The sequence below is a fragment of the Sinocyclocheilus rhinocerous genome, unplaced genomic scaffold (genome assembly GCF_001515625.1).
Source record: "Sinocyclocheilus rhinocerous isolate Xijiao unplaced genomic scaffold, SAMN03320098_v1.1 scaffold6439, whole genome shotgun sequence".
Lineage (NCBI taxonomy): Eukaryota > Metazoa > Chordata > Actinopteri > Cypriniformes > Cyprinidae > Sinocyclocheilus > Sinocyclocheilus rhinocerous.
Window position 1 is genome coordinate 92,302 of NW_015647551.1, and position 14,449 is coordinate 106,750.

Here is a 14,449-nt window from a genome sequence, read left to right on the forward strand (position 1 = left end):
GTACTGTCATTGCAATGGAAAATCTAAGCTAGTACTCTTAAAAAAAAAAACTTTACCTTTATGTAAAAAAACAACATTTGTTCACAAAAAGCAAACAAAGTGCTTTTGTGTTCATGCCAAGGTGCAACCTAAGGAGGTGTTGAGATTGTTTTTGGTGGAAATGTCTTTTGCTTTTTTATTTAATTTAATTTCTTTTTTAGAAAAACAAACAAAGATGAGGAAGAAGAAAAAGAAAGGCATCAAGGCATTCTTCAAGCGAACATGGAAGGCTATGAAACTTTCCATCAGCAACATGTTGACCTCAGATCTATGCTGCAATCCAGCGGATATCCAGCCAGCTCTGTCCGGCATTGAATGGATGTTATCAATTGATCCATGTCCATCTGGTGTCGAGCTGACAGTTAACGCCGATCCGGCTGATCCTGAGCCATCATGTAACTCAGGTCTCTCCAGTCTTAAGATGACATCTGACTGATCCTGCTGATCCAGAGCCATCACCTGTCCCATGTCCATCCAACCACAGTGTTGCTCTTAAGTTAATTTCCGTTTCAGAACCATCTAGTGTTGAGGTAACACCTGTACCAAGCCTAACTAGTATGGATCCAGTAGAGTATCAGTAGAATTATCTTGTATTCTCACACAAAAAGCAAGACACTTACTTCTAGACCAAAAATCATTACAGTGAAACAGAAACCAAATTATAAAAAAAAATTTTTGATTAAACTAATAAAGCATTTAAATTTTATTAAAACATTAATAAAATAAACATTAAAACAATTAAAAGCATAGGTTGTGTGTCCTTTTGTCGCATTAACGGTACATCATTCCTCTTTTGTCCTTTTTCCGCCACTTCCACCAAACAGTAAAAAAAAGAAATCAGTTTTTCGCGGGCAAGTTCACTACTAGTTTACTGTAAATGGATTTACAGTAGTGAAGAAATACAGGAGTGACCATATATTTTCCCATAATCCTTTGCTGTTTACAGTAAAATACTGTATTGGTTACAGTGAATATTGTCACTGTGAACATAATTTCTTGATTTCTGTCATGAATATGTTTTAATCTTCTTTCCAAGCTTTCTTTTTGGTCCTGACGCTGCTATTTTTTCAGGTTGAAGTTCAGGAGATGATCATGAACATGAGAATGATGCTGCATACACACACCCAGAGTTTTGACCTACAATGAAAGGATACACAACCCTGACAGTTCAGAGGTTATACAGACAGTCAGAGCATGTATCAGTTCTCTGTTCTCTGTAACTGCTGCTTTCAGTTCTTTGTAGCAAATTGCTTTTGGTCCATCATGAGAACTTGGCTGAGGGATATGCTTTTTGTGGTATTCTTTCTAGGTACGGCACTTTCTATTTATTAATTTCTGTTGTTTGAGAATGTGATGTGAGAGGCAGTGTGAGTTAATAATGTTTTATGCTCTCCACAGAATGCAGAGGACAACACACTGTACGTCAGTCACCAAGCTCTTCTTCAGCTTACACAGGAGAGACTGCGACTCTGAACTGTGAATATAATACGACAGACACAATGCCTGCACTGCTGTGGTACAGGCAAACAAAGAACTTATCTCCAGAATATATTTTAGTAAGACATAATTTTGGAAATGGAAGTAATTCCAAAGACTTCCCCAACAAAAGATTTCAGTCCCAGCTGGATTCTGCTGCAAGAAGAATTTCACTGACTATCCAGAACCTTCATCTGTCTGACTCTTCATTGTACTTCTGTGCTTTGAGGCCCACTGTGAAAACAGGATACTGAGTATTCAAACAAAAACCTGAACTTCACAGCCCACGTAATAGCTTGTTGCCATTCTCACTGTTTGTATGTGATAAACGTTACACAAATTAATGCTGATAAATAAAGCACCAACAGCTACATGAATTAAAAAATTACTTAATAGCTACTTATAGCTAAAACATTTGTATATAATTTCTATAAAACATATGTACATATTATGAAGCGCCAAACAGGAAAGTATTATATAAAATCAGAATATATAAATGTAAATTGTAAATATATAAAAGAAAATTAGAGTATATTTTTATAAATCTGAATATATAAATGCAAATCGTAGTCTGAATATATAGAAGAAAATATTTCTAAATCACAATATATAAATGTAAATCAGAATATAAAGATAAAAATCTTGATATATAAATGTAAATCATGAATATATAGAAGTAAAACTGAATATATATTTATAAGTCTGAATACATAAATATAAATTGCGATATGTAGACAGATTTACTTCTATATATTCATGATTTACATTATATATATTAAGACTTTTATTTTTATATTCTGATTTATAAATATATATTCTGATTTACTTCCAAATATTCAGACTTAAAATTATATATTCTGATTTACATGTATAAATTTAGAATTATAAAAATATATTCTGATTTACATCTATATATTCACAATTTATATTTATATATTCAGATTGTATATAATTATTTCCTGTTCGGCCCGTCATAATATATTCTATAAAACATATACATACATATATATAGTATTTATATATAAAATAGTTAGCATTATATTACAAAAGAATATGAAAACATTTATACATAGCATAAAATAACATTACATACAATATATTATATATATGACATAATTATACATTTTGGTATATCAACGTAATATCTTAAGATTAAATAAATAAAAATAAAATATAGTAATGAAACTAAAATATTTGTTATATAATATTAATACATCGGATTAACATCATTACACAATTTTTCCCTAAGAAAATTTTTAATTAAACTGAAAATAAAATAAAAACTTTGCCATAGATTAAAACTCCTGTCTTAGCAGTATGAAATAAACCTAACCTAAAAGAACAAATATAAAAACCTGAAATCTCTCACATTAAATTTGGATGTTTTGTTTTGCTTTATACACAGCACTTTAAACTATAAAATGTTCTCAAGCTGGTAAACATACAGTACATACAGTGGCTTTTTAAGTCAGCGAGCTATATTGATTTACTAACATTTCGTTTCGACTATTGGAGATCACAAGAACATCAGTTTATGTGTTTGTATCAGCCCCTCGAAGTCTATAGCATCTGGTGACACCTGCCAGAGACATCACTGCACTGTGATCGAGTGTTAAAAAACACTAGCTTCAGTTGTCTGTATGTAGGCTGTTATGGTAGTTCTGCAAAGCTCAGGAGGAATTCATCATTCTAAACAATGGCTTTCTGTTTGCTACTAGTTTTAATGGCATTCATTGGTAAGATTTCAGTTCTATAGATACATTTCCATTCTTTACAGATTAGCAGTGCATATTTGATGCAAACTTTAGTTGCTTTGCAAAGTTACTGTGCTCAATTGAATCAACATTGAACTGACTCAAGCTGAATAATGACAATTGTCTTCTGTAGTGTTGCTTACAGTTGAAACGGAAGTCATTTGATAATTTATTAATTTTAGAACACTGTTATTTTCCTGTTTATTTCTGATAAGCTGCTTTGAAACAATCTGTATTGCATAAGAGCTATACAAATAAATGTGGTTTGATTGGACTCTCTTTAAAATGCGAATTCAACATTCTTCTCAGGTGTGAGTATACAAGACAGCATTACCCCAACATCTCCTGTAGTCCACGCAAAGGTCAATGAAAAAGTGACGATCTCTTGTAAATACAAGTACACTGTGTCAATGAATAATCTACAGTGGTATCGACATTATCTTGACTCTATGCCGGAATTTCTTGTTCTAATCATGGAGTCGGGACAAAATCAAACGGCTACACCTCCTCATCCTCGGCTGACAGCTTCAGTTAATAAAGATAACAAGACGGTGAATCTGGAAATCGTTCCTGCAGATGTGAAGGACTCTGCTGCGTATTACTGCGCACTGCAGCCCACAGTGGCAGGAAATGCATGAACACCATACAAAAACCTACTCAGCGCTAAACAGAACAAAATGGTTTAGATCAACCTATGAGACCAGAGAGTGTGCACAAATGCCACAAGGGGGCAGCCCTTTTTATGATGCTTAACATCATAAGCATGTGTACAAAGTTGACATGTGATAAGCAATAGGATGTGACTTTAAAAGATTGTGAACAGTATACACAGCTGATCAGTAAAGTCAGGATGAAGAGATCAGTAGTACTAATTCTAGTTCTAATAGCTGCATCAGGTATTTAATGTAAAATTTATATGAATTTCTAGGAATATTAATGTATAATTTCAAAACTTACATTTATATTTATCTTTTTTCACATACCACTTTTTACTTCCTTTACAGTTGCTCTCGGTGATCGCATTGAATCAAATCAAGCTGTTATTATTGAAGAAGAAACCAACCGGGTGACATTGAGTTGCTCATATGAAACAAGCAGTGAAGCCATTGATCTTTACTGGTACAGACAGTATCCTAACAGTGAGCCACAGTATATACTGTGGAAAGGTGCACGGTCAAGAGATGGCAGGAGTCATATACCAGATCCTCATTTTGAATCTTCAACAACCAGAACATCCACTGAACTGATTATTAAAGCAGCCACTCTGAAAGATTCAGCTCTCTATTACTGTGCTCTTTGGAAAGACCCAGTGATACAAAGTTTCTGAGACGCTTTACAAAAACACACCTACTTTGAACTCAAAAACATCAAAGTTTAGCCAAACCAAAATGTATTATCTGCCAAAACCATTACTGTATGTGGGAACACCTGCAACTGATACAGTAGGCAAAACCAAGAGATTAATAGATTCAATAAAGCAGCAGTTTTACTGCGAATACAAAAGTGTTGAAATGCAGAACATGTACATATACAGAATGATATTGCTCTAGATTACTGACCTAAATCTTAAATATCCATGTAAAATCCGTGTAATTTCTCAGAAAGATATATAACAAATCCAAACCATTAGACAAATTGTTAAAACCACAATTAAACAGGTATGAAACTAATTCAAAGATTTATAGTCTGTGACCGAGTTTAATCACTATGTGTCTAGATGTATTCTGTTTTGGAGATGAATTTGGGTTTTGAGTTAAGTCTGATTCAGCTTTATAAAAAACTAAAATATCCAGCTTGAATTTCTTATGTTAACATGTTTGTTCTGCAAATAATTTAGAGGCTTTTTTTTTTGAAAACTGGACCCACAACTCTAGACCTAAAACGTGTGTTTGGGGTCAGTAGGAGGGGCTTTAGTGTTTTGACACCATCTAGGCCATCCTGAGGATGTGGTTTTGAAATAGATTAGCTACAAGCTGAGCTGTCAGTCAGAACATCGGCCTGAACAATGTTGCTCTGTTTACTTAGCTTTCTATCTACATTTGGAGGTGAGAAGCTCAATTTCAGTTTAATTTTAATACCTTTAATCTTATAACCACAAACATTTCAGATTTTTCTTCATTAGAATTGTACATTAAATGCTCCTGAGGTCAGGTTCAGGTCAACCAAAATACAACACTGTAATAAACCTATACTTACGAATACTCATTTCTCTTTTTCAGCTGGCCGCTGTGGAGATGTCATCACTCCTGTCCAAACTGAGGTGTATGGGAAGAGTGGGGATAAAATAACACTGTCTTGCAACTACTCCACAGCCCTTTCTTTGTATTGGTATCGTCATTATCCAAGATCAACTCTAGGTTTCCTTCTTCTGATACTACAAAACAGCGGGGAGTCTGAAACCATGCAGCCTGGAATGTCCGTGAAATTAAATGAAAAGAAAACCTCTGTGGATCTGGAGATCTCCTCTGCGAAAGTAACAGACTCGGCAGTTTACTACTGTGCGTTGAAGCCCACAGTGTGAGGAAACCCAGCAGCGCTGTACAAAAACCTAAATCTGTCTTAACAAAGCATATTTAAGTACTGAAAAATATACTAATACCATAGAAACACTGCATCACTGCACTACATATGTTTCACATCTATTCTGAATCACACAGTAATTATACTGTTCAGGAAATTATTATTATTATTATTATTTTAAAATCTATTTATTATTTAGTGATTATCACCAATCAAAGTGAATTAATTGCCATTATTTTATTAGATTAAAATGAGGTAAAGAATCATTACAGAAGACTGTTTATTATCAAGAGAGAGCAAAATGATGTTCTTAAAACTAATGTTTCACTGTTTATTTCTCTCTATGTGAAAAGGGTAAGTAAAGGTTAAAGGGTATTTAAATTTGACAATGAAATTCATATACATAAGCAGAGATTTCAACAACCTAATGGCTTTTTTAACTATTTTAAGTTAGTGGCTAATTCGTATGCATTCGTGATGAATTCGTATGTATCTTATTTCTCAATCTCATTCGCATCAGTGACTATTAAATGTAGCAGTGGGGCAAAGGAAGGGCTTTCATGCTTACGTTTTTCTAAAAATGACACATTTTCATACAATTCACATCATATGAATTCATAAGAAATCACCACCTTGTAAAATTGCTAGGTTTTTCTGTGAGATCAGGTTGGAGATTTTATTCATAATCCATCAATTTCAGACATACCAGCAAACATTTAAAAAATGTTGATACATGCAAATAATATCTATATCCTCACTGCAGAATTAAGTCTCCAATGACTTCATTTTTAGGGCATAGCTCTTTAGAACTAGTCTGAATAGGTGAAGACAAATTTTTGCAAGTGCATTTATTATTATTTTTTTTTTTAACATTGTTCTTCCCTAATTCTTGTTTGTTTACACAAAATATATTGCAATATATTGCATGTCTCTTAATTATATAGGCTACAGTGTGAATATTTTTAGTGCTTAGTCACTAAAAGGTTTACTCTCATGCCATGTCATGTCAAAGCCATATTGACCATAGTGTCTGTGCATCAACTCATGTCATATATAAATAAGAACTGCAACAGTAAAATCATGAGTGTCGATGTTTTTTTGTTTTTTTTCCTCACAGTGGGTACAGCAATGTGTCAAGAGGTGGAGCTCTAAGATTAGTTTGACTAGGCTTATTTTCTAATGTGGAATCACACTGTCACTCTGTCAGAGCATCAACCAACATGTGCCTTCCTGTCTTTCTCATTTTGGTTCTTCATACAGGTGAGTTTTGATTCATTTCTCAGAATTTATGACTTCAATTAATGAAGAGATTGTGATACTTTTATTTTACGGTCTGATTTTATGTCTTCTCCTTGTTTATTTCCTTTATTTATTTTTGATTCTCATAGGTAACATCCTGACAAACATGATAACGTCGCATGACTCACAAAAACAAGTTTTAGAAGGTAAAAATGTAACACTCACATGTAACTACAGTGGAGCACCTGATAATCTCCACTGGTACCGTCAATATCCCAGATCTACACCAAAGTTCCTCCTCTACATCTATGAAAGTGGGCTGATGAGTGACAACATACCACAGCGCTTAACACCAAGAATTAATAAAAACACAAAACGAGTAGATCTGGAGATCTCTTCTGCTGCAGTGACAGACTCTGCTGTGTACTACTGCGCTCTGAGGCCCACAGTCACAGGAAACAAAGCTACGCTGTACGAAAACATGAAGCAGAGAGAAATGTATTTAACAAATGGAGCACTGAGAATATACACTAAGATATATGTTTCTCAACTTGTTTTATACATCACAATTTTATTTATATATACACTAATCATTGAATCAGTTCAGATGATTTTTTTGTGTGTTGCTGTGCTAATTTCATTGTGCAAATAAAAGTAAAAAGTTGTTAAGATGCATCTCCTCATCTTACTAAGCTTAGGTTGTCACTGTGCTTTGATGTTCAAGAATAACTCATTTCTAGCACAGTTCTAGTTTAAACTGATATTCATCTCTGTCTGTATTGGTGTTGCCTTTGAAGTGCAGATGAATCACCACACCTGCTATAGGTAACAGTCAAATTAAAACATAATGAGTTTGTGGTAACACCTGCAGCTGTCTGAAACTGAAATAGACATGTACGTTAAAGCTATACATCCACTTTTTGAGAAATGGCTACACATGCACTTCAAAAATGAAACATTAATAAAATCAACTGGGAAAAAAAGAGCACTACTGTAGAAAACAAATCTATACAGAATATTTTAAGAAGTACATCTAACTGATACGACACAAATAAACTTCCAAATTGGAAATTCAGCAATGATTTTGTGTAATGAATGAATGAATGTAATCACACCCAGGTAAAATCATGCATTCTTTTCTCATTCTTTCTCTGCTATTCATTAATTTTGGCCAAATTCACAGAAACATTTAAACCTCAGATAATAAGATGTGTGCACTGTTTAAAAAAAAGGTAATTATGGACATTATCCATATTAATGGCCATTTCCATTAATGCAAAAACACAATGCAGTGCAGTGCAAAATACAGGTAAAACACCTGTTTAAAAAATCAATACGGAAAATTCCTTAATTTTAATATACAGTACGCTGTGCCTTCTTTTTACAGATTTTTTTAGATTGTGGGTGGAGCTTTGAGAGAGACTTTCATTTCTCAATTATGAGCTTCATTTTGTTTTTACAGTGCAATCATGATGTTCCTGTGCATTCTGATTCTGCTGTCAATAATACAGGGTAAGTAAAAGTTTATATATATATATATATAGGTTATATCACCTGTTTTTATAATTGTCTGTCTGTTTATATGATAATTCAACAGCATTTATTCATACTTTGTCATACTTTACCATTTTCATTCTTTTTATTAATAAGTTCTATACACACATTTTACAGATGAATGCTTTGCAAAGACAGTAACACCACTGCAGGACAGAACACAAGTTACTGAGGGTAAGCCAGTCAATCTGACATGCACATATGATGGCAGTGTACAGAGTTTACTTTGGTATCGACAATATCCTGGATCTGGACTGGAATTTCTGCTCCTTGTCGTTGAGTCATCCACGAAGTCTGTAGTATATGCAGATCCCCCTATTCCTAGACTGGATGGTGAAATGAGTATGAAAGACAAGCGAGTGGATCTGATCATCTCCTCTGCTGAAGTGACAGACTCTGCTCTGTACTACTGTGCCCTGGTGCCCACAGTGAGAGAAAACACAACACCGCTGTACAAAAACCTCCAACCATACTCCATGTGTAATACACAAATGGTGTTGAAATTAAATCACTATTTCAAATAATTTCTTAGTTTTTCTGAGTAAACTCCATAGCCCTGGTTTATACTAGTTAACCACTTTTACCTCTACATATTACTGTTTTAGTGCAGAAATGCACAGCTGTAATCATAAAACCATAAGTTAGCTCCAAAAAAGAACATAATTTAAGAAAGAACAATGTAAGTGTTTAATGCATATAAATGCATATACATACAGTAAGTTCAGCTGAATCAGTTTAATGCTGTTAAACTGAATGTACAAATCAAACTGCTGAAATATCCACGACAATCAACTGCATGTGAAAGCAGCTATCTATCACTCACACCCTATGACTAAAATATAAAATGAACAAAACATTAAATAAACTTCATAAACTTGCTTTAAATAAACCCATGACAACCACAAGGCGGCACCTGTTCTAGTTCTGAGTGTTAACATACACTAAGTTGTATGCACCGTAATGTGATGTGATATTTGATACTAACTAGAGCCAGATGATTTTCTTCTTCCTTAAGAGGCAAAAGTTCAAATATTCACAATTATCCTTTATGGAATATGATTCCATTTGATGACTCTAGGCCAATGTATGGATATAGATACTTGTGATGTGACGGCTAAAATGATCCACAAGAGGGCAGTCTTCAACCAAAAATTTATAGAAACTGAACCATTTCTTCAAGGGCACATAAGGGGAGGAGATCCAAGGCAATTATTTCAGGCATGCTGAGGTTTTAGACATAGTTAAACATAGTTGCTCATTTGCTCCTTGTCAGTAATGCTTTTCTTGTTTTGTCTGTGGCTCATCTCCCTCTTAACAGGTAAGAGATACAAGCAATTAATCAAATAAACATTACTAAGAACACAATAATATAAAGTACTTTACTTCTGTAGTTCTGTTCATCTCCATTCATTATTCCCATCTATCTTTCTCTGTTTCTCCTAGGTGATGCCTCTAGCGAGGGAATAGCACCAGTCTCTCCTAATGAATTAGTCTCAGAAGGGAACACAATCACCCTGTCCTGCAATTACAATGGATCAGCTGCTACAGATGCTCTCCACTGGTATCGTCAGTACCCGAGATCCAGACCAGACTTCCTGTTTCTAGTTAATGAAGCTGCATTTAAGCAACCGGCTGATCCTCCAATTCCTGGAATATCTGCTAGATTAAATGAGGAGAAAAATCGTGTGGATCTGGAGATCACTGGCACTGCATTAACTGATTCTGCTCTGTACTACTGTGCCCTGCAGCCCACAGTGACAGGAAACACACATACACTGTACAAAAATGAAACCCATTAAAATAGAATTCAGCGTCTGTGCTCAGTGGATGATTATGCATGTTTATATTTTAACATTTTGATCCAGCATTGGGAGCCAATGAGTTTCAATTGCCTTATGATTGTCTTCTTAGCAACAACTGACCTTGTGTTCAAGAAAACAGAATACTGAAATACATTTAACCAGAATTTAAGGATATGCATTTAGTAAGCCACTCTAATAGTTCTTTCCAGTCTACATTTTGACACATTTTAGTCCTAATTTTGTCAGCGCATCGAGTGCATTATTATTATGTTATGCTGCACAATGATGAAAGTTTTCTGACTTTTCTCATTACTGCATTTCAGAGATTGTCCTGGAGTTTAAATACAAAAATATTGATAAATCATTCCTTATTAAAGCATGAACTAATCTGTGATATAATCACTATTACCCACTCAAGTTTGTTGTCAAAAAGTTGCCATTTTGATATGATGCCAGATGTGATGATTATGAATATACCAGACAGTACCTTTTCACATATGAAATACTACATATTAGTAGTCAAAATGAATTTTCAAATGTACACTCATGAAGAAAAAAAAAAGGTACAAAAGTCCGTACTGAGGCAGTATCCTTTTAAAAGTTCTATGATGTATAATTTAGGCACTAATATGTACCCACACGTCCTGAGTTTTGCTGAGGTATTAGCATATTTTGTTGACCCTGGGAAAAAAAATGTAGTCTTGACCATATCCCTACACCTAAATTTAACCTTAACCATGAGTAATCCCTAAAATCAGAGGAAATTATAGATGAATGACACTGATGTACATGCACCGAACACTGATTGTAAGCCTAAACTTCACAAAAACTATAAACTGGTTCTTCAAATCTGATTGGTTAATCACAATGTTGTTCCAGCGTCAACAAAGATGTTGATCCAGGAACATGTCGCACTTGGTAAAATCAGGTTCTGCAAAAACAGTGATCGATTTTTTGGGGGCATTCTTTGATGAATATAAAGTTCAATAGAACAGCATTTACCTATTTGAAATAGAAATCTTTTGAAGCATTATAAAAGTTTTTCTGTCACTTAACTTTAATGCATTCTTGCTGTGAAACTATAAACTGGTTCTTCAAATCTGATTGGTTAATCACAATGTTGTTCCAGCGTCAACAAAGATGTTGATCCAGGAACATGTCGCACTTGGTAAAATCAGGTTCTGCAATATGTACCTTCAAGATACTATGCACACTTTTTTCTGAGAGTTTATCACATTTTATGTAATCATAAGCACACACAGATAATGTGGGTGGAGCTTCAAGATATTCATCTCTTATTTGACTTCAGTCTGTTCTTTAGCAATGCAAAAATGGCTTCTCTTTTATACCTACTTGTAATTTTAGCCATACAGGGTGAGTAGGTTTAATTAATTGTTTTACTTTAGATCTATAAGATATATTTACCAAAAATACTATTTATGTAAATACATGATAATGTAATTTACAATAACTTGCAATTTACATAACTTCATACTGAACATTGTGTGTATTTTTCCTGATGTTTTTCATGCTCTATTTGCAGGTAAATCTTTTGCCCAGTCAATAGCACCATTGCAGACCACAGAACACGCTACTGAGAGAGAAACAGTTATTCTCTCATACAAATATGATAGCCAAGCACGTAGTTTACATTGGTATCGACAGTATCCTGGATCCAGACCTGAATTTCTGCTTCTTGTTTATGAATCAAACAGTTTACTACATGCAGAACCCCCTTTCCCAAGAATGAATGCCAGTGTGAATAAGGTGGAGAAGCAGGTCCATCTGGAGATCTCCTCTGCTGCAGTCACAGATTCTGCTCTGTACTACTGTGCTCTGGAGTCCACAGTGACAGGAAACACAAGAACACTGTACAAAAACCTCTATGGGAAGTCTTTATTATGTAATGTTAAATATCCTCTATGACAATAATAGAATTAAAATAATGTCCTTGAAACTTTCTAAAAGCACTGGTTTACCTTCACTGTGATCATATGCTTAAATAAATATTAAATATAGATTTTGGTTCATTTTACTCATTGTATATTTTATGCATTACAATATATTGTATTTTTATGTATTTATGTATTGCATTTTTATCTAATATTTCTGTTTTTTTATGAAAGAAAGAAAAAGATTATTTTAAAAAAAAATTTCATTAAAAAAAACCTTTATACATAAATTTGCAAAACTTGGCATTTTCGGAAGAATTGAATTCAATTATACAATTGTAGCCTATTTTTTTCCCCATTCTCATATCGTTAAAAAAAAAACAATATTTCAAACTAAATCTAATACACACATAACGTGATATCTCTGAATGTTTTCATTTATACATTGCAAGCTATGGGTGGAGCTTTTGGGTGGATCTCATAAAAATTCACATCTGTGTGCAGTTTTCATTCGCTGTTTGTGGTGCAAAGATGATGCTTCTGTGCTGTCTGCTTGTGTTTTCAACAACAGAATGTAAGTGATAAACAGTAGGCCTACTATATAGCTTTGTTTAAAGATAGAATCGTAATTAATTGTATTAACAAGCTTTTATGCCAGTTCATAGCAAATAATTAAACATTATTTCATAATTTGCATTGCTAAGCAATTTACATTTTGTGAACGTTTTCATCTTGTTATTCTTTCTAACTGAAAGCTTCCTATTCTATGCAGATACATTTGCACAGTCAATAAGACCACTGCAGAATGACATTCATATCACTGAAAAGCAGCCGGTCATGCTGTCATGCAAATATGAGGGAAGTGCAAACAGTCTACACTGGTATCGCCAGTATCCTGGATCCAAACCTGAATTTGTGCTCCTTGTCATGGAGGCATCCACTAAACATGTAACATATGCAGATCCCCGTATCCCTGGAATGGATGGAAAAATGAGCATGAAAGATAAGCAAGTGGATCTGGAGATCTCCTCTGCTGAAGTATCAGACTCTGCTCTGTATTACTGCACCCTGCAGCCCACAGTGACAGGAAACACATCAACACTGCACAAAAACCTCTATAAAGTAAAAAAAAAAAACAGAATCTCCATTCTTTTGTCATAGCCTCATGTTTACTGCTTGCAGATTAATCAAGTAATCGAAATTCAAAGAAAATGCTTAAGATATTTCACAAATTTATTTATGAATTAAAATAATTTTTTAAAAATAGCTATAAAGAATGTAAAAAATATAGGATATTTCAACACAAATATGATCAAATTAAATTTGAAAATGAATAGGCATGAGTTTCTGAGCAAGATTTCAGGATACAATTCATATGATCGTTTAAGGGAAAGATAAAATCTTATGTACTGTGACGGATCACCATTTTCTCTAAGTCTTTTGCCAATTTAAATCACCCTTGTTGACCTCACTAGTTTATTTTAAATGGAACTGTAGTGTAGCAAATTAAATTTTAAAGTACAAATATTCAATGTCTCCCAATTAATATGGTCATAAACATGGCATGCATTATAATTCTATATTAAATAATTTTCAACAGAGTATAGCATGTCTCATCACTATATTTGTCATATTCCCAAGTATTCCATGTCAACTACCCTTTTCTGTATTTTACATCAATGATGCTTTTCATAATAAAAAAAAAGATCCTTTAATTTCTAAAGGTTCTGTTGCAATAACCGAGGACAAAATTGTGGATTTGGTGGTTCAGTGAAGTAACCCTATAACTTTATTTTTTATAAACTGGCTGCCCATATTTTAAAACCTCAAGATAATCAAAAAGGCTGACAAAATATGCTGTGTTATGAATGATAACCTTGCTCTTCCACAGCGGATTGATTTAAATTCATTATTGCAGCCACATGGTGGCATTATTTCCAGTCTTATGTCTCATAAGACATTGTACAGTCATGGTCAAAAGTTTTGGCAGTGACATAAATTTTGTGTTTTGCAAAGTTTGCTGCTTCAGTATTTGTAGATTATTTTTCCACATGTTTCTATGGTATACTGAAAAACAATGATAAGCATATAAGTTTTAAAGGCTTTTATTGGCAAAAAAAGTCAATATTTACAGTGTTGAACCTTGTTCTTCATAACCTCTGCAATTCGCTCT

The 14,449-nt window shown here is 33.8% G+C and overlaps 3 gene segments (V, D, J or C); all 3 read left to right on the forward strand.

The window, feature by feature from the left end:
• Window positions 1-5,257: 5,257 nt before the first annotated feature.
• Window positions 5,258-5,790, forward strand: LOC107709322 (T-cell receptor alpha chain V region RL-5-like). The segment is given in 2 exon segments: window positions 5,258-5,314; window positions 5,489-5,790. Coding segments are annotated over 2 exon segments (342 nt in total).
• Window positions 5,791-8,500: 2,710 nt separating this feature from the next.
• LOC107709323 (T-cell receptor alpha chain V region PY14-like) lies at window positions 8,501-9,106 on the forward strand. The segment is given in 2 exon segments: window positions 8,501-8,540; window positions 8,700-9,106. Coding segments are annotated over 2 exon segments (447 nt in total).
• A 751-nt stretch (window positions 9,107-9,857) lies between these two features.
• Window positions 9,858-10,503, forward strand: LOC107709324 (T-cell receptor alpha chain V region CTL-F3-like). The segment is given in 3 exon segments: window positions 9,858-9,900; window positions 10,026-10,326; window positions 10,494-10,503. Coding segments are annotated over 3 exon segments (354 nt in total).
• The last annotated feature ends 3,946 nt before the right edge of the window (window positions 10,504-14,449 follow it).